At 40.9% G+C, this 21796-nt stretch overlaps 1 protein-coding gene across 2 annotated transcripts in view; it reads right to left on the reverse strand.

Moving 5' to 3' along the window:
• Positions 1–1637: 1637 nt before the first annotated feature.
• Positions 1638–21796, reverse strand: part of uacab (uveal autoantigen with coiled-coil domains and ankyrin repeats b) — a 51421-nt gene continuing 31262 nt past the window's right edge. For both annotated transcript variants that reach the window (XM_030413750.1, XM_030413752.1), the window contains exons 4-19: positions 20475–20539; positions 17818–17875; positions 17478–17548; positions 16948–17054; positions 15593–15774; positions 15067–15104; positions 14546–14602; positions 13413–13520; positions 12913–12945; positions 11256–11348; positions 10606–10636; positions 10458–10507; positions 6983–9682; positions 6402–6554; positions 5677–5742; positions 1638–4760 (exon numbers count right to left, since the gene is read on the reverse strand). In XM_030413750.1, the coding sequence (XP_030269610.1) occupies positions 4689–4760; positions 5677–5742; positions 6402–6554; positions 6983–9682; positions 10458–10507; positions 10606–10636; positions 11256–11348; positions 12913–12945; positions 13413–13520; positions 14546–14602; positions 15067–15104; positions 15593–15774; positions 16948–17054; positions 17478–17548; positions 17818–17875; positions 20475–20539 (3884 nt within the window). In that variant the 3' untranslated portion in view covers positions 1638–4688. The remainder of the gene's footprint in view (positions 4761–5676; positions 5743–6401; positions 6555–6982; positions 9683–10457; positions 10508–10605; positions 10637–11255; positions 11349–12912; positions 12946–13412; positions 13521–14545; positions 14603–15066; positions 15105–15592; positions 15775–16947; positions 17055–17477; positions 17549–17817; positions 17876–20474; positions 20540–21796) is intronic.

Genomic DNA, 21796 nt, shown 5'->3' on the forward strand with positions numbered 1-21796 from the left:
CCGCCTGCTTCCTCAGCCAGTTTACCACTCATGAGGCATGTGGTGGACGGCCGGGGCTTACTCCAACATAAATAAAGTCTCTGATCCTTCTCGGGATGACGAATTTTATAAAGATGGGATTCTTTTGTGGCCGGGAACGGGGTCACCATGGTAAACCAAATGGCCGCAAGTAGATGTATGGGACTGATTAGGAGCCTGGAAATGAGATTAAAGAGAGATCTACCAACAGATTGAATTGTATTTGCCATAATTGCTGAGAACAGCTTATTCAGCGCAGACCGCAAAAAAGAGAATCATAAAACCGAGGAAGGAGGAGGAGGAGGAGGAGGAGAGAGGGACAGCTGCCACTTGAAACCAACAAGCTTTTCTCAGAGGAATCAAACCCAGGACAAGTCTTGTATCAATTAGAGGGTGTGTGTGTGTGTGTGTGTGTGTGCGTGTGTGTGTGGACAGAGGATGGGATACGGGATGAATTAGCTCTCGCTCATAAACTTCTTGAGGCATGTATTAATGATTTTTTTTTTTTTTTTTTTTGTATTTTAAGTAATCGTGATGATTTCAAGAGCAGAAGGCCTATTTAAGCGCATTGTGCTCTTTAAATGGAAAATTGTGCGGCACTCGTCGGCTGCGTGCCATGAATTTATCTGAAATGAGATAAGTGAAACAGCCGCGACCTCTGTTCTCAGCATCCCACTGAAAAGAGCTATAATGAAAAATAAATCTCGTGAAGAGAGAAAGTACCAACAGACAAATCAATAGAGGCACGGGCTCAGAGATAAAAGTGAGCGCCGTGTGCCAAAGAGCTACTCGCTCTCATTCCTGGGTTGATTGTACTTAAAGTGAAACCACATGAACTGAGCTGTTCCCACAAGGGAAGCACGAGTGTGTGGAGCTGGAAGCACACCAACAGTAAACCGCTCTACTTGAAACCTCTGAATACTCGGGTATTTCTCTGCATAATTAGATATTCGTGAGTTAATGAGAACAAAACAAAATGAGCTGAGCTGCTTCATCAGATCGTTGGATTTGATCTGGAAACATAAGAGGAAACCAAACGATTAAAATATAGTGACATTCAGTAAAGGAATGCAACTACATTTACTCAAGTGAGGCACTTAAGTAAAGTTCAAGTACCTCAAAGTTGGATTTGAGTATTTCCATTTTCTGCCCTTCCACTACATTACTGCAGCAAATATTTGAATTTTCACAACACTATATTTATTTGATAACTTTAGTTACTTGTTACCTTGCAAATCACACGTGGCATCAGAGCCAAAGGAGAATTTATTTTATTGGCAAAGCAGATAAAAAAAAACAACACAAAATCAGATTCTGGTGATTGGAAAATGCTCAAGATCTCATCCAATAATCACCCGACCACTTTAATGTGTATACATGGAAACATATGTGCAGTTTACTTTTACTTGTTGATACCTAAGTTAATTTAATATCAGATTCTATGACTTCCATTTTTACCAGAGTAATGTTCTAACATGACATCTTTACTTTAACTGTTTGAATCCTGAACGGTTCACAGGAGTTTGTAATGATAAAAAGGTTGTGATGGATTTCCATCTGGAACAAACTGCACAGAATTCCTCCCTGCACTGAAAACAAAACACACTTGAACACAGATGTAGTTTTCTATGTTAGGCACTTTTATTGATTTCGTATTACTGATCCACAAACACAAATATTATTGCCAAAAGAAAACCACCGATTCAAACAGATTGGTAAACAGTGTTACATATTTAACTGGATTTTATTGATAGTTTGTGTTAACGGTCGAGGGACGACAGAAAGAAATATTCAAAACGATTAGTGTTAATCCCAAACATCTGCATCTTGTTTTTTAAACCATGTGAAAGAGTTTTTGGCCAGAATATAAAAAAAAACAGAGAGGTGTGTCAGCTGGACAGGCGGTTCTTCTATCCACATCGATGAAGGAGTCTGTTCCTTCCTACGTTAAAATGTTACCCGGGACGAGTTTTGTGCCGTTCTACTTCCAGACCTGCTGAATATCAGAATTGTCACACTGTAGTACAGTAATTAAAGTCGTACAAAGCTATGAAAAATATATCAGTGGAAAGGCATGAGAGACTCGCTCAACAATCACAACACCACTACACTACACCATCAAGAGTCACCAGCAGCTGGCTCAGGGGGCGCAGAGGCTGTTCTAGGAGGCTGCAACATACATCAGGTTTGATATGAAGTCAGGCTTCATTTAACGTCACTGAAGACGGTCAAGCGCTTTAGTTTACATTTAGTTTGACATTTCATATTCTCTCATTTGTCTGTGAGACTGATAATAAATGTCACTGGTGCAGGTCTACAGCCTCCACAAACAACTGCTGCGCACCCCTGGGCCACACTGATTATTACAATTTCTATCAACTTGGCCTGCCAAGTCTCACCACTAGAGGACACTCTGGTTTCAACAAAAAGGTAGACGTGCCACTGCAAACTGTAGGACACAGCAAGAGGTCTCCGCTCCACCTCCACCCACGACTCAAATCCAGCACAGACGAGACTGTGTGTGACACGACTGTCGAATCTGTCACATAACCATCGAACCGCATGACAACACGGCGAGCAGTTCTAGATCCTGATGACTTCATCATCTTCAGGTCTTTGGACTGTTCTGAAAACACATGTTCTAGTTTGGATCTACAGAAGGGGAAAACTGTGCCAAAAAATGAGTCTGGAGAAAGACGCTGAAGTGTTACAACCGACATGAACAAGGTTAAAAGAGAGATTCAAGTCTGTGTTAAAACAATACGCATATACCCCCATGTACACTGACACAATTACTGGATCCTGTGATCCTTCCCTTCTCTTCATAATGGACATGAACAGATCCTCTTATTGTGCTTTTTAAATGTAAGAGATCGAGTCGAGTCACTCCACAGAGCAACTCCCCTTTCAAATCATGTCAGGAAGGGATCTCTTCACTGCCAGCTTCAGACTGGAGATCAGTAACTCCTTCAATGCACAGGTGATATCTGAGTATTGTGTTAAAGGATGGGTTTACATTTTTTTTTAAAGTCTGTTAAAACAGGTTTTGTTTGCTGTAATCATCAATGAACATTCTCAATGTGTGAAATAAATGGATTCCAAAGTCCAAAATTCACTCTGTTAAATAAACTTTCACTGCAACGAGAAGGAACTGTCCGTGAAAATGTAAAATGGAAATGTTTTACTGAAGTTACTCTAACTTTATAAGATATCCACTCATGTGGTCTCTGGGTCTTGCTGTGATTAAAAGCAGCCTAGTTGCTACAGTGGATAAATCTCTCTCCACAGCTCTCTGTCAGCGCTACAGAAACGTCCGGCTGCACCAATTATCATTATGGCGTGGAGCTAGAAACATTCTGGATCGTTTGTATTTAAAATAGCCAAGTCCCCGCAAAAGAGAAGATAGAAACTGCTAGCTAGTCTACGTTCATAACATTAGTGGCTACTGTATGTTAGTGTTCGAGTAACTTGGCTTTATCAGCGTGTAACTTCAAGCTCAGAGGTTGTTGTGGTTTTCTCTTTTGGTGTCCCGGTGGAAGGTTTATACCAGCAGTCTTACAACAAATAATAATTACAATAAATCCTGTGAAAGCATCAAAATGCTCGATCTACAGACAAATCCTCAAAGCAAGTATTCAGGAACTGTGCCTTCAAACGAGCTGCTAGGACTTCTGTAAGGTTGTGATGTCACTGCCAGGCGGGGCTTTTTTAGGAGGGGGGTTTTAAAGGGACAGGCACTCAAATTCAGTGTCCAGACAAAGGGTGAATAGAGGGACTGCAGCACTGGATAGAATGAGAAAAGTCGCGCGTTTTTTAAACATTTTCTCGTCGACACCTGAAAGTATAAGCATGAACCTGGAAATGAGTATAATATGGGACCTTTGACTACATTTTCAGGGAATGAGATTTGCGATTTTTAAGTCCAATCACTAACATTAGAATTGCAAAGAATTACTGCAGGAAACAAAACTTCTACAGGAACCCGACTAACATTTAAAGACAGACTTGAAAAAAATGTGAACCTGTCCTCTAAATTCTGGAAAACATTGCTGTTAAAAACCAGAGCTGACTGTTAGGTGGGAATGTGAAAAGTGGTCTTTGTGTTCATGTCCGTTTTACATTTCAGCTGAGCATTTCAAGAGTGAGTCATCTACAGAAGAGGTCTACATGTCACACAACTCCCATTACACTAAATATAATCCGATAAAGCTGCGTGAAAATACAGAGACTTGCATTTATAAGAGATTCAACAGAAATGTATGGAATTGCCTTTTTTCCCACATTTTGAATGAACGACGGAAAAATGTTCCTGCATATATGAAGATCATTATATCAAAATCAGTCCACAGGTCAGTTTGATACAATATCATTGTTTAAATAAATTCAGTTTTCATTGGCTGCGTTTCTATTGAGGGTGAAACAACACATTTGTATTTTAAAATATACAGTTATTCACTTTGACTCACAACACAGGGATTGAGATATTTGAGAACCAAAGTGCAGCCGTACGACAAAAACATGGATTTCAGCGCAGCCACACACACACACACACACACTCACACACACACACACACACACACTGGGCACCCACAGGGGCCACAGCGGGGGACTCTGCAGTGGGAGATGTGAGAATTTGAGTCAGCCGACAGCTTTTTGTTTTGGAGGAACCTTTAACACACAAACTCTTGTCTCATGCGGATGATCTGTAGTAGAGCGGCCTGGACGTCTTCGTCCATGTGTCCCTAGAACACAAAACACACGATGGGCTTCAGTTAATCCATCTGTACCACATCCATCTCAGCCAGGATTATTTACAGTGTAATGATTTCCAACCATTACACTTCTCCTTGAACACTCAGCAGGCTTTCAGGCAATATTAACGACACATTTCACTGAGGTGCAAACGCATGAATTCCCTTTTGCTTTTGGATGGTGACAAAGTGCTGAAAGTTGGTCTTAAAATGTGGCTTAACTTGCATCTTGTCAAAAACACGGCCATGATTTGATAGAACATGAAATTATTTTCCTGTTTTCTACATATTATTTAATACTTACAATAGTGTGATCATTTATTCTTTGAATTGGCAGCACCAGTGTGTCAATCAACCATTCAGAGATCTATTTCACCTCTCAGCAACAGTGACTTGAAGCTAAATGAAACCTTGCTGCAGTTGTTGTGGCAGACCCACCATTTGCTGGAGCAGTTCTGGTTCTCTTTGCGTCTTTCTCTGCTGAGAATTACATTCTGTTGCCATAATGATTGTATGACTTTAAGACCATCAGTTAAGTGATAAACAAGCTATGAAGGGCTTCGAGTCAGAAATCTATACTTTTTTTCATTGAACATTTAGCTCTTAACATACACTGTGTCAAAGACAGATTTTTATCAAATAATTGGAGCATTTTTCAGGCAGTCATGTTGGTTTTAATGAAATCATTCATCTCTTTTCCTAAACAAGTTATATTTAAGGGCATTTGTGCCAATTATTTTTTCACTAACTCCGCTCTAAAATCCAATCACTGAATCTCTTTGAGTTCAGCCTCCTTATTGTTTAGAAACTAATTATTTTAATTAAGACCAATGAAGGGAACCGAGCAAACATTTTTCATCAACAATGTTCAGAGTTTAAGAAAGAAAATAAACAGAGATAAACTCACCTGTGCTGCACTGAGTAGATGAGTTCTATAAATTGAAACCACCTCTCTGTGTTGCCTCTCAGCATCCTTATCGAGCAGAAGAGAGAGAAAAGTGGTTAACTTTGATGCTTCAGCTGGCCAATATCATTCTTCTCCGAATAAGACTTCATAAATATGCTCTGCACTTGTGTGATAAACAAACTATGAAGTGTTTATAGCGTCAAAATAAGAATAAGTCATATTTTGTTCTAACTCAGAATATGTTCCCCATTGCAAAGTGAGGCTTAACTAATAACTAAGGAGGGAGAACTCTTAGTTGAGGTGGAATATGGCATTAATAAGCACTTTATGATGACTAATAAAGAGCTAATATGCTGCTAAAGAAAGAAAGAAAATGTTTTAAAATGTGTTTTTGGTATAAAATGTTTATTCTCTGAGCTACATGATGAGCCAAAAAACTAAAATACCGTACACATAACATGTAATTTCCAGCATTCTTCTTCTAACTAACCAGAGCAGATTGAAGTTTTTGAGGCCAAAGTGTTGCTGCATGAACTCTGTTAAGTAAACTCTGTAAATATCAGTGTGTATAAAAATAGAGAAACTAGGCTCCACAAGTTTTTCTGAAAGACTTAATAGATGTGTGCACTAATGTGCAGTAAATCGCATTAATATGAAGCGGTGTATGCATTTATTAACTTAATCTTCCCTAACACATGTTCAGTATGTGACGCATGTCCACTCACAGCCAGCTGCTGCTGTAGGCTCTTGATCTGGGCTTGGAGTGTGTCGATGTGCTGCGTCTGTCTCTTATTGGGCGCGTTGCTCGTGTACGCCAGCTGGGACAGACCGTTCAGTGCCTGCTTCAATCGCTCAACGTCCGTCAACAACTCCGTGATCTGACACACACAAAAATGTACGTTATTATTCATACATTTTTAATTACTTTACCAATCACACTGCAAAGGTGAAAGAAGATTTTTATCCCCAGAAATAGAAACAAACCGGATTTCTCTACAAATTTACTTGCAGAAATTATTTTCAGTGGTGGATCATTACATTTTCACAAGATAGAGGTGTCATTTAGCTATAGTTAAACACATTTTAACTTTCATTTTGACTGACAAAACTGTCAAAACCATGATGATGTGACACTTGTTGGGACCAAACTAAAAAACAAAGCTCTGTAGGCTGGGACATCTCTGCAGCACTACAGCACCTCACTGTAACGCTGTTAGTCAAACATTGCAGCTTGGGTATTTGGATATAGTGACGCTGAGTTTGACCATAAACCATAACGAAGCACCACTAAATATGTTTTTACTACCTTCTTGTCTTTGGCTTCAGTCTGCTGAGCTGATGTCTGAATCCTCCTCTGCAGGTCACCGATGGTGCTGAGCGACTCGTCATATCGCTCCTTCAGCTCCCTGATTTCTCTCTCGATGGCTCGTCCCTTCTCCTGGACGGACTCCATCTCCGTCCTCGCTCTGCCCTCGCTGTCCTTTGCCTGCGTCGTCTCCCGATGGGCCTTCTCACATTCCTCTGCTAAGCTCAACAGCTTGCTGCTCAGGTTGGCAGCCTCCTCCTCCAGCTGCTGCTTCTCTTTGTTCAGCTGGTTCATTTGGTCTTCCCTGGAGCGATTTTCCTCGAGGGCCTGCGTAGCCTGAAGGAGCTCGGACTGCAGTGCGGACACGTCTTCAGCCCTCTGGGCGCTGTTCTCCTCCTCTTCACGGAGAGCCAGTTGAAGCTTGGCGACTTCAGCCTCCAGGGCCTCCTGAGACTTGGCCTGTTGTTGCAGCTGAGAAGCCTGATCCACGCGGTATTCCTGCAGTTCTTTCTGTAAGGCACAGACCCTCTGGACCTCCTCCTGTTGAGCCTCTTTTGCTTTCTTGCAGTCAGTCTGAGCTTGCTGCATGGCATCGTGGAGGGCTTTGAGCTCCGTGTCGTAAGTTGAAATCCGAGTCAGTTCTGATTTCAGACGCTCCTGGAGATTCTGGATCTGAGTGTTGCAGTGGGCGTTCTGCTCTTGGAGATCGACGTTCTGAGACATCACCTCCTTGTGCTGCTGCTCTAAGTCGGCAAACTTCTGAGTCAATTCCACAAATTTGCCATTGAACTTTTCCTCCACATCCTTGTGCTTTTCACTGTTAACTAGAGCAGAGTCTAGTCTCTGCTGAACAGATTCCATCTCAACTTTAAGCTTCTCTTTCTCCTGTTGGTTGCTCTGTCCGACAGACCTTTCTTTGTTATACTTCTCTTCCAGTTCCACAAGTTTGGCTGTCAGCTCCTTCACCTGGGAACTGTATGCATGCTCTTTCTCCTCAGCCGTGGTCACTGGGATAAACTTGGACTGAATAGCCTCCTGAATGGTATCAAGTTCTTTCTTCTGAGCCTCCAGTTCTTGGGTAAGCTTCACTGTTTCCTTCTGAGCCGACACATACATCGCTGACACTTCGTTTGCTTTCTTCTCTGCCTCGACCACAGCAGCACTCAACTTGTCTGTGGCAGCTTTGTGATCTTTTACGTGTATAAAGTCTTTTTTCATCTCCAACAGGACTTTTTCCAACTCTTCTTTCAACTTCTCATTTCCTTCTTTCACCTTCTTCATCTCTTCCCCACTTTCTTTTTCCTTGGTCTCCAACTTCAACATCTCAGCTTTGACACTCTCTAAGGTGGAACTTAGCTCCATCTTCACTTGCTCATGCTGCTGTCTGGGAACATACTCTCCATCCACGCTCTGCGTCAGAGTCTGGATGTGTGTGTTCAGCTGCACACACTCTTTATCTTTGTCTTCACATCTAGTCTGCAAAAGTTCAAGTTTCTTCATTAGATCAGTGTTCTGAGACCTCAGACTGTCTATTTCACTCTGTGTGGAACTCTGAATGTTGCTGACGTTCTCCTGCAGCGTGGCCCTCTCACTTTGAAGCTGATGAACTTGTGCTTCTGCTTTTCCATAACGCTCACTGGCTTCCACTAGTTTGTCCTCCAGCTCCTCCAGAGCTGTCACCATGTTCCTCCGAGCCTCCTCGTGCTCCTTCATGGGTACAAAGTCCGTCTCAATCCTGCTGTTGAACTCATCCAGCTGCTCTCGTAGAATATCTCTCTCCTCCTCGCTCTCCTCGACCTCACGGATTAGCGCCTGGGATTTGGCGGTCAAATCCACAAGTTTTCTTTTCAATGAAGCATTCTGCTCCTCTAAAGCGGCCTGTATCTTCTGTTGCTCCTCAGAAGCTCCCGATCCTCTGTGGGACGACGGACTGTCCAGCTTCCGGTGGAGCTCGGCCACCTCCTCCAGCACACGATCATAGTCTTCCCTCAGCTCAGCCAGCTGACGCTCCTTCTCGTCGACAGCGTTGGTCAGCAGGTTTTTCATGTTGTCGAACTTCTCAGCAGGTACCGTGTTGCCATGTTTAGTCTGGGCCTGTTTCAGCTGGGTTTCCATCTCTAAAAGAGTTTCTGTGAGATCGTCTCTCTCTGCAGTCAGAGCATCCAGGTCCTGGTTCAGCCTCTCTGCCTCAGTTGCCAGCTGGCTCTCGCTGCTCTTGTACTCCTCCAACGCCTTCTCGCTCTGCTTGAGGCGGTTACGAACTCGACCCACTTCAGCTGAAGCACCTTCATACTTGGCCTTGATATCCTGGAGCTGAGCACGCAGTTCTTCTGTCGCCTGACCTCCTAAGTGTTCCTTCACAGCGACCACATGGGCCTGCAGCTGTTTGACTTTACACTCAGAATCCAGCATCCGCTTCTGGACGTCCCCCAAGGCGTCTTCCAGTTCTTGAATCTGCTGGTCGGCCTGTTTCTGGATGGTGTCTCTGCTCTGAACCAGCTCCTGGCACTCTCGGTTTCTACGGTTCAGGACGGTGTTAAGCCGCGCTGCCTCTTCCTCCGCCGACTGTTGTCTTCTCTTGACCGCTTCGTGTTCAAGTCGGAGGGCATCCAGTTCAGCGGAGAGGTCCCAGCCTGCAGAGGGCGGACTCTTCTCTAGAGGTCTGGACAGTGACTGTGACATGGAGGGATTCTGGAGCACCTGCAGAGGAGGAGGGAAAACACACAGTGATACAGATACACAACAAATGTGACCAAATTATTATAACTAGTCACTTTTACTCTTTTACGAATGAAAGACAGAAGACTGGAACTGTGTTTGCAGTTTAATACAGGTCTGTTTTAAACTAATGATTGCTGACAGAGACTGCTTTGGCTTTGTTCAGACAGCAGGCAAATCAGATTTGTTGTGTCTGCACTGTTATTTGGAAGAGATCAGATTGGATTTTTTATGTCCCGACAACGCCAACTGATTTGCACGGGTTGCTGTGGTAACACTGCATTAGTCACTTTGTACACTGGTGATGTAGCGTGCAGACACATAAGTATATGAGATATATACCCATCATCTTCCTCTCCCAACAATCATGCCGTCAAGATGCAGAGCAGACAAATAATTTCACTGTGAATGTTCATGGACTGTTTTTTCTCTGTGGCTGCTCACTTCTTTCTCTCTGGACTTGAAATTAAAAGGCACTTTGAAATCCAGCCAGAGCATCCGGACTGAGTCGCATCGGTAGAAATCCAATTTGTATCGCAGTTTAAACCACCTCAAAATGTGTTTTGGATCCGATTTGCAAAAATCGCATTTCATGTGGTTTCTGTTGCCCAGATTTCCTAAAATCAATCTGGAAACAATGTGGAAATGCAAAAAAACAGATTTTTGCTAGTAGTCTGAACATCGATAAATGACTAAGTAAACAGATAATGACTCTAATTTAATAAATGGCAAGTCACAAGAAACTGTTCCAACTTACGTGGTCAGAATCCAGACTGTGAGCTTGTTTGACCAGAATGTTTTCTTTACCTGAAAGACAAGCATAACATTGTTATATTCGGCTGGTGAAGTCTGAAATAATGATGTAAAAAATGTCTTTAAGATGTAAGGCATGAAAGGAAGCTAACCTTTGATAACAGACTGCCCAGAGTAGTCGCCCTGTGAATACAAAGAGACACACACTCATTACATGGCTGCACTGAGACATTCAAGACCTGATTTAAAAAACAGTATTTATCTCAATACCATAAAAACATTTAGCAGAACCAATTTAGTTCAAAAACTTACTGTGATGGTCACATGTATTATGGATTTTCTTAAAGCAGATCTTGAAATTACTAATACTCTCACTGATATAAATAGGCTGACAAATAATACACCACACATGTTAGTATGATGCTATACAGTTGGAACAGCATAATAAACTACATCCTCTAAAATGAACGTACGATTGAATCAACACCTCTGAAAAACAGCTTCAACAAATACTATAACAATATAACCTTCATAGATGGAGGATTCATTGCAGGACTGCAACAATTTGAGCTAAGTTTACCTCCTAAGTTAGTAAGTAAACTGACAAAGAACTTCACTTAAAAACTTTCAGACTTCAAATATGCGACCTGAATTCTCAGAGCAACAAAAATAGACATCAAAGCTCAAGAATCACTTCATAGCAATATGCTTATTGCTGCAAGTCAGCATACAGATCAAAACATCTCTGATTAAAGAAGATAAAAGCTTCAAAGTAGATTCAGGTATGCATGATGTCACTGACCATAGTGCTCCGGAGCTGGACCTTGACAGTCTCCAGGCCTCGAGCACCTTCGTCTCTCTCTTTGGTGCCGAGTATTGACTTCAGCTGCTCCTTCTGATTCGACATGAAAGCAAAGGCGTGAGTAGCAAGACAACACTCAAGGAAGAGGTGACTGACTGAATGATGGGAAATACAATGTAGATCTTTGTTTATTATATGACATTATAAAGATAATACATGCACTTTGATTGAACTGATTCCATCTATTCAGGACTGTGTTTAGACTTTATACAAATCAATATGTGCGCCTCTTTGAGAAACGCGCAGAACATGCAGCCACACACCAGGGACTTAAACACAGAGTGACTGTTGTGGTCTTCTACCAGATATCTACTAAATTATTCACAAGCTAAATTGTGTGTTTGTGTCACTACTGCAGGTGCTTCAAAATCAATAAAAGTAGTACCAGCATTAAAGAAGCTTGCTGAAGAAGTCTGGAGCAAAATAAGCTCCTCAGGGAGCAGAGTAGACGATCCCCAGAGAGTTCTCACAAAGCAAAGTTTTTACATCCAAAGAACGCCGAGACAGTCCCCCAGAAAACACAGCTGCTCTGTAGGACAGTTTGTGCTCAGCTGTGCCCACAATAATAAACCATATGGACGATTATTGATCCACTGAAGTTCATGAAAGTATTACAACTTGACTGCAGCTTTAATGGGAGAACGGCTCTCTGAGGACTTTGAATTTTTCTATTTTGTTGGTCTTTCTTTCACAACTAAAATCAAACTCTGGAACCAACTAAAACTCTGGAACACACTTATTTTCTTATTTCATGAAGTCACAAAATAAATTACCACAGCACTTGACCTGTATTCCTGAACTACCTGATAGGATGTCATCAAGTGCTATTAAGAACCATTCAAGTGGCGTTTCAGACTGTGCTGCCTTCCTTTTTCCTCCCCTTCACTTCCTCACGCGCATTTCGGTGTTGACACAGCACTGGCAACATCCTCCAATCCGCCTACATCCTCGGCTCTTATGCTGTGTTCCAGACAACTTGGAAGTTGAACATTACACCTCATACCAGAAAAAGTACAATGGAACGCCACTCTAGTACTTGTAAACTCACGGCACATCCATCTACACAGGCTTCACAAGGGAGCAGTTGTCTGGCACCACACAACAATGGCAGCACCCATGGGAAGTGGGAAGGGTGTATTTATCGACTACATTATTTGTATTAAGTGAGTGAATGGATTATTTAAACACCTTTTGAGGTTCAAAATGATGCACGACAAAATATATAATGGTTTCTTCTATCTCGTGTGTTTTTCTCGCTGCTCTATTTCCCTTATCTATGCAAGATGGCTGAACAGCTGAGACAAATCATTCTGTTACAGTCAGTAAAGTCTTTTGTTCACTTTTGGCGTCGTGCACCTGGAACGCCTGGAGGTCAGAAGTTGGGAATTTCAACCAGGAAATTCCGACCTCCAACGCTGATTGGAATGCAGCCTTTATTTTTAGGTTTCAGAGGTCAGACAGTACTTGAAGACCGTCTACAAACTGCACCCATGATTTCTACTTGTTAATTATAATGTCATACTGATTATTATCCTTACAACCAGAGACAGAACACAATTTAGATGTCATAATGTCAGAGCAATCATGAGTTTCATACCTCTTTCTGGGTGTCTTCCACAGTTATCTTTTCCTGCAGATGAAAGAGCATATTATGTAGTCAGTGACTTATGCCTCTAAAATGTATTTAATAGAATGTCTTTGTTCTCCTGTGAAAACATATTTTTCATTCAGCCAATACTGAGAAATCTATCATTCTCACTGAATGAAGCACTAAAGTCACTCGCCTTTAACATAAGCAATCTGTACCAAAGCCTGCTCTACCCTATGAAAAAGATTTATTAAACATGTCCTAAAACACATTTTGTCTTGATTTATCATGTCAGACCTATGATACAAGGCCAAGAGAACACAACTTAGCTCAGTTATTATCATAATATTTGCAAAATCCTCTTGTAGGAACGTCAGATCTACCCATCAACAGAAAATTATGAGCACTGAAAAAAGAAGCTAATGCTGAAGGACATTACACTTCGAGGTCTTTGCTGAACTGCTCTTTCTTTCTAGCTCAGCTGTCTGCTGTCTCGTTGTGTTGTTTACCTGTGTGAGTTGTTGCTGAAGCATGTTGACCTTATCTAACAGGGCTCTCTGCTCCTGGTGGTACTTCATGAGACTGTCCTGCAGGGTCTCGTTCTGCCTCTCCAAGTCCTAAAACACACATGAAAACATCAAACTTTAATCTACCTGTGAGTAAAATGGCCAAGCACTACCCTGGATAGGCCCATCAGGCGGGGGCTATAGCATTCTCTACCTTACTTGCTAGATGTCTGATACTTTGATTACTTTTCATTTTTATTATAGGTATTCCCTATACCCTGCTGAACTGGTATTCCACTGACGATCTGTAAAGCCTAGCAACTATCTGCTTGTATTACTCATGCCAAGGAGGTCAGGGTCTCACTGGAGTCTACTTTGTTGGTTTGTTTGTCAGCAGAATATCACTGCACTGATTTCCACAAAATGTGGATGGCGGATGTGTGTCAGCCCAAAATTGACTTATGATACAGATCAAGTTAAAGGGAGAGATCCAGGACTTTATTGTACTTTTTGTTAACTTTTTTTTTAAACATTGTGAGATAGGAGGTTTCTCAGGAAATGATGCAGGCATCTTGATGAAAAACATCTAAGGCATCTATGTGACTGGTATCTATGAGTGAGTACAATTTGATGCAGATCAGAATAAAAATACAAATAAATATGTTTTATTTGATATTGGATTAGATTTGATTGAATTTACTGTGACTGTTGGGCCTTGGTGGAGGTATACACTCTACTGAGAGCTAAATAACAAAACCATAAAACTTACAAATATAGGACTGATCAAGACATCCACATCCGTAAATTACAAATGAGTTGTTATATATTTATCATTCAGTAACTGGACCTTGACAAATTTCAGTTTTACTTTTGTTGCAGAGCCAACTACTGCAGCTAGCATACTAACTAGCTTGTCGCAGCCCATCTCGCTCCCGGCTCTCACTCTAGACTGCTAGCTGCAGGGCTAACTGAGCTAAATAGCCATTGGCAGCTACTGTTAGCAGCAGTTAGGGTGCAGCATATCATCTGAATAACAACTATTTGTTTTGAATAGGAATTTTACAGGATGCCAATTCTTGCATATTGCACCTTTAATGAAACAAAGTGAACATGTGTGGGGAAGTCACAGCACTTACATGTATGATCTGATCCCTTCTGTTCACCTCAGCCGCCTCTGATCGCTCCACTGAATGCTGCAGATAACACAGGACATGTTTTTAACAAACGGCATTACCACAGGGTGGACAAGTTCATGGCACAACTCCCAATAATAAACACTAGATGGCAGTCATGTACATCTGAGTATGTCACAGGTTTGGGAACGGCTGAATTAAACAGCAGCAAGTCAAAGACAATAACAACTGGCAGAAAATGCAGAATATTGAGGCGCCAAATGTACTAATGGCAGACAGGAAGGTCTCTAAACAATGGCTTTGAAGAGCGAGCAGCCCTGACCTTTATCATCTTGTAACAAAAGGGACCGAGGAGGCGAAAATGGTTGCACAAATGTCAGTTCATTGCTATTCCTGTCACGCTACATGTTGACATGAATCTCCTCTAAAATATGTAAAGAAGTGTGGAGAATAACAGCTGCTCCTCATTACTGGTCAGGCAGAATGGAAGATGTATGCCTTTGAAATGAATTCTGCGAGATTACCTGTCTCTTCCACTGCTCAATCTTTGCAGCCTCTTTATCTGTAGCAGAAAAATAAAACAACATGTTCAGATTATACATTTCCTGCTGTATGTGTTCATGATTTGAAAAAGAAGTATGTTTACAGAGCAGAGTGTTACTTGAAAACATGTAAGAGGAAAGACATGCTTAAAAGAAAGAAAAGAGCTCATAAAAAGATGTTGAAAAGACTCAATGAAATAAAGATTACAAAAGGAAATTCACACAGAATGTAGTGCAGTGTTAATTATTCTATGTTCTGCAAATCTGCAACCCTCAACTGTGAAATTATGTTGACTAACCAATGGGGGGAAAACAAGCAAAACAGCATCAGGATATCACATTTTCCCTGCATGCATTATTGTTTTCACCTATTTTATCAAGTGTAATGAAAAAGTGCCACATTTGCTGTTGTCTGCAGGAGTTAGTGACTCACTGAAATAACACCTAATTATCGTGGTCAGTTTTTTTATTCCAAACAAACAGCCGAAGGACATTTTTATTATCTGACCTCTGGTGGCTTTTTCGACGTAACTTTTGACCATTGCAAGAAGCTCCGGGTTTTTGCTGAGGCGAGCGTAGTGAAATGCATCGTGACCCAAGCCGTCAACCGCCTTCACGTCAATGCCGCTCTTCAGCAACACCTCCACTGCATCCTTACAGCCGTACTCACAGCCCAGAATCAGCGCTGTCCTGAGGGGGTCAAAAGAGAAAACCGTCCATGAGCAAGAAAATCCCACAAACTAGAGCTCCCAAATCCACTCACGGTTCAATTCACCTGGTGTTTGTTCAACTACTGCTGAATAATGAAGTGCTGTGTTGGCTCAACTAGGTTGATTTATCCTGTTTTTTGTCACCATATCTGGCTGTTTTCTTTTAATATCAAAAGGACTGTTGTTGCTTTGTGCTACAATTGATGCCGAGACACAACAATAAATTTGTCAGGCAGAACTGTATTGAACTGTTAAGATGACACAACTTATATCACACCGAAAATAGTTCTCTTGTTTTTGCAGCATTTAAACTTGAGAAATCATGACACTAATGCAACATGTAACACACATGGACTTCAGCTTTATGAATCGATCCTTAAAAAACATCTGAGACTTCAGTATGCAACAACATTATTAGTGATTTTCAAGGTCTCCCTTACTAAAAATGATCTATTTGCTTTAGTTTTCTACATTCACACATATTTATCACCTATCTTACCCTGTTTTTTTTTTTTTTAAGTTTTGTATAATCCAGTTTTTTCAAGGCAAGTCAGCCAAAATGCCCCACAGAAATACCTTTTTGGTCTTGATGATTTGTAATAAATGTTAATAGCCAATACAGAGTGTACAGTATTTTCTTTGACTTGATATTGGCATCAGAAACAGTCAGAGAATTACCGCCTCATGATTGCATCTCCGTACACCAGTCAAGTGGCTGTTCCTGAGTTATGGCATTTAAAAATTATCTTTTGAATTATTCAGTGAAGGTCAAAAATGTGTTTTATGAAGTCGCAGGGACCTTTGACCCCCAAAATCTAACCAGTTCATCTGCAAGTCAAAGCGGATATCTGTGCCAAATCTGAAGAAATTCCCTGAGACGTTCTTAAGATTTAATGTTCACAAGAATGGGACAGACAACCTGAAAACATAATTCCTTTGGCCATGGCCAACACCTCTGCAGAGGAATACAAAAACAGGCAAAAAGGCTGTCACTTAAAGGAAATCAACAGAAATACAAACAGTGTGACTTGTTTAACTTATCAACCAACAACATGTGTCAAAAGCTGCCTCTTTTTGAGCAACAAAGGTCCCCAATTATTCAAATTTGCCAATTCTACCAAAGACCGACACAACGAGGGCGGATATCTCTTACTTGTTTTGTTTGTCCCGGATGGTGATATCAGCTCCTCGCTCCAGCAGCAGCTGACAGATGCGTGGATGACACATCTGGGTTGCCAGCACCAGAGGTGTCCTGCCATCCTGGAGAAAAACCAGAGACATACAAATAAATACAAGTAAAACAACGTCCAGTTGCCTACAATCTAGCACTTAGAACTACAATTACCTAGATGGCTGAGAACCGTCAACATCTTCCAATGACAATAATAAAGTTTGATTGAACCCTAAAAATCATATTTCATCTCAAAGCAAAAACAAGGTCTTAATATAGAAAACACTCATTCAAGTGAACTAAAGGAGGTTTTATTGAATACCTTTTAGTGCTGCTCAGATTGACCGTACATGCAGTTACTGACTGCTTTCAACAAGGTCAAACCCTTTACCGAGCGGGCCGACAATACACTTTTCTACAATGACAACTACAAGCATGGAAAATGAAAAGAATATACCAGAAGAGACCATTACAGCACACTGTGTGAAATTAAGTGAAATAACAATTCTCACAAAATCACTGGCATTCACAGAAGCCCCGCTGTCACAGAGTAGTTTCACACTGGAGGGGCATCCAGCCATGACTGTGGAGAGACAGAGCAAAAACAGCTGCGATCATTTCACCCCATTTAGCACTGAAACACACACGGACATCAACTCAGCTCAGACAGGAGCCTCGAACTGGCTTGATGTACAGAAAAAACATGAACAAGTAAAATCAGACATAACTTCTTCATTATCATACACAATTGTTGTTTAACTCCTCTAATGTTGAAGACCTTAACATTCATGTGAGCATTTGGATGTTTGCAGCGCAATCTAAAATATACTTGAGTTCTTGAGTCGGTCTTACCAGCATCATGTAGAGCTGTTCTTCCTTGTAGGTCCACGTTTCCAACTGGACTGTTGTGCTGTAAAATAACAAGCACACGTTTTCACAACACAATCAAGTGAAAAAAATGATGTTACTCCTTTATTGCTGAATTATCCATGGAACCCTTTAGATTTGGTCCTGAATCTGGGTATTAAACATATGAGCTCCAACATCACTGGTTCTGCTAAAAGTATTGAAAAATGAAGGCACTTCACACAGACACCCTGCTCCGAGTGGCAAAGGCTGAGAGAAACACATTTTCATGAGTGTGGCTATACTTAACGAGAATCGATGCAGACGATGCTCGTTGCCACGTGTGCAACAAGTCTTTTGCATTTAAGGGCGGGAACATGAGCAATCTTTCAATACATCCAGCAAAAGCACATCGCATATCGACGGCCTAGCTCAGAGTTCCTGTCCTGTTTCACCATCTACCTCAGGTATGTTATGTTACTGTAGAAGGAGCCCACACAAGGTTAAAGAAATGATATAATCATGGGTTGAAAAGCCATTGGTAACCATTAGTCAACTAAATGTTTAGCTATGCAGTCATGAATTCTGTCTGACAGGGTGAAAGCATCATCCAAACTGTCCTTCAGATACGCTCAGACTCAACAATAATTACATCCAGTAATCAGGCTACTAATTTAGCCATTTTCTGAATGACAGTTTAGACAATGCTCACCAAGCATCACAAGCATGCTACCCAGTGCCCGAAGTGACGTCTTCAAATTGCTTCTTTTGTCCAACCAACAGTTCAAAACTCAATGAAAAACAGCAAATCCTCACATGTAGAAGCTAGAACCAGCTAATGTTCAGCATATTGTTTGAAAAATGACTGAACCGATTCATTATGACAATAATTGGTCATTTATTTTCAAAAGATTAACTAATCGTTGCTGCTCCGACCTGTAATGTAAAATATATCCGTAGAGTAATAGCTCAGAAAGTTCACAGGATGAACACTGACAAGCTAGAGTAGTTTTGTAAACAAAGATTGTGAAATTTACTGGAAAGATATTCAGCCACAATGCTTAATACAATTTTAACAAATGGAAAGATGTTTCGGGGGGAAAGAAGTCTCAGTATGAAGTTCTACTTTAATTATGAGGCATAGTGTCACCTTTTAAGAGACTAAAAGACTAAAGGCTAAAAATTATTTTGCAAATAATGACACTTTCAAGTCACTAGAAATACCCTCTGGTTGGCCGTCTGTATTAAATACAACTCAATAGATCAAGTATGACATATTTCTCTCAGTCATCACAAAGTTTGCTTCATTTACAGTGGTATGATATGGCAAAAAAAAAAAAAAAAAAAATTATTTTCACAGATATTAAGAATATGAAATGATTACTTTTAGGATTTGGATCACAATTTTCATTTTCACAGAAAAAAAATATTCAAGTCATGATGATGTGACAATCAAGACTGCAATAAACAAACATGTTTTCTGTTGTTCTTTTTGTCCATCTGGAGAGCAAAATGTCTTTGTATCCCATGTATGTCTTTTATCACAACATTAATAGTTCTGCAGTTTGGATACTGCACTCGGCCATACAGCATTTTCAATAATTTGATTAACTGAGCATTGTGCTTGATTTGGTTGTTGAGTGTGGATTTTATTATTATTCAACGCTAGAGGAAATAAAAAGATGCAAATATGATTGACAACTCAATCACATTCGTGAGAGGAGAAGACAAAATCATTTATTTCCATTGGCTGTCAGTGGAACATGAGCGTCAACAGCGGGTAGGTCATACTAGGCTAAGTGGCGCTGTGCTGATATGCCTGTGACATCTCTACACAGTCAGTCAGCTGGTTGGACAGCAGTGACTGCACCTCTGTGGTGATGAGGGCCTGCTATGACGCCTTGAGGACTCAATGCTAACAGGGGCCTGATGTTGCTGGGTAAGCTTGCCAGCCAGCTCTGGCCCGACTAAAAAAAAACAACTCTCTCTAGCAACAAGGGCCAAAAATTAGCAGCATGCTCAAATGACAAAGCTAAGAGGGGTGAGGGGGAGAGCGGCAATGGGAGCTGACGGTGGAGCAGTGGAGGGGGGATATCCTATACCTCGAGGGTTCAGCTGACGGAGGGGAGATAGTGGAGGTGGTGGGGGAGGGGGGTGTTGGCGTCCAGCTGCTATGTCTGGTGTGATGACGGCACCAAGAATGGACGGCAGGTTTGCAGGAGGGTCGGCTTGTCAACACCACTGACAACCCCCTGCCAACAGCCGCGACCTCCATTAGATCACAGGGGGAGGGGCTACGATGCTATGAGAGCACAATATTGCAGCGATAGCCCCTTCATTGTAAACACATAAATCCTCCAGTGGGTCATGGTGACTCAACAGGGCCCACTGTTGACCGATACGGAGCGGGCTCAGCTGCCAGAGCTGTTCGGCAATAATTATTTAAAGGAGCTAAAAAGGAAACTGCTCTTAGTGGCCAGAGACTGGGAGGCTGCTCAGTGGTAAATATATACTGTACAGTAGAGTGTGTAGATACACAACAAGAAACTACGAGTGCAAAGAACATCTTAATGTGAGACAATATCTTGTAATTTGGCACATTATCTCACAGGAGTAAGTATCAGTCCGGTGCAAACAGTGTTAAGGGGATGACGGCACATTACCTGCAGGAGCTTCTGCACACACAGAGAATGTCCATTTCTTGAAGACAAATGAAGAGCATTTTTACCTGAGAAGACAAAAGCAGCAATTAGAAAGTGAAGTTTAGTCACAACCTGGAGTTTACATGCATGTTTCTTTTAAGCCAAATGCCACAATCAGAAGAAATTGCATATGTGAAGACTGAAGTACACTGCTGAACAAGGGTTGTTTTTAAACAGTGTTTTAAAAAGTACTCACAAGTCACACAAGTAAAAGTTATTGATATTGTGTTAAAAAGTCAATCATAGGAATAGTACACGAACAAAAGTACAAGTATAGGTAAGTTTAAGTTTTACATGAATATACATGTATCAGGGTTCGTACACATTTTTCAAGGTCAAATTCAAGCACTTTTAAGGGTCATTTTAAAACTTTTCCAGTACCTTATTGCTGGGTAAAAAATAAATTTCTACAGGAATATATATACACTCAAGATTTTTTTCTTCACTTTTTATCACAATTATGTACATTGTATTATGCTGTAAACATCTAACATTATGTTTCATAATAGCAAAAACTTTAGAAATTAAAGGAGATCACAAAGTAATATCCAAAAAAGGGGAAGCCACTTGCCATTCTTCAGGCACACTTGCACCGAGACAAGGAGAGATCTGAGAGCACCCTGTCATTTTCTTTTTTGACATAAACTTTTATAAGCTGTTCGCTTATTCATCAAAGTTTATTAATACTGAACATGTCACTTTTCAGACCTTGAAAATGCAACATTGAAATTCAAGCACTTTCAAGGATTTCAAGCACCCGTACAAACCCTGATGTATCTATATATTGTATACAATGAGTACACTGATGATCAGCCTGGCAAATCACTGGATCCAATATTCAGCATTTTTCTGATTATTGGAATCTTTTTTTAATTTTTTATCCAATACGATAAAAATGCTTCTTTGGCTCTGATACAGTATGTAATCTGTAGAGTAATAAGTAACTAAAGCAGTGGAGTAAAAAAGTTAAAAGTACAATATGTGCATCCAGATGTAGTAGAGTGCCTCAAAATTGTACTTAAGTCAAGTACTTGAGTAAATGTACCACGTTACATTCCATGACTGGATCCAGGCAACAACCTTAATTAGAGGACGAGTGTTTTAAAGTTATGTGCTTCTTCATCTGAGTCAAAAGACTCTAAAAGGTTCTACTCTGAGAGAAACGGAAAGACGGTCAACTCAAAACTGATAAATCCTGTTAAACCTGTTCCTTCATTTGTCACATTTTATTTATCATTTTTCTATACTCAAGACTCCTCTTGTATCACTTCATCATGACAGCT

Source organism: Sparus aurata, chromosome 4 (assembly GCF_900880675.1).
Source record: "Sparus aurata chromosome 4, fSpaAur1.1, whole genome shotgun sequence".
NCBI classification, from domain to species: Eukaryota; Metazoa; Chordata; class Actinopteri; order Spariformes; family Sparidae; genus Sparus; species Sparus aurata.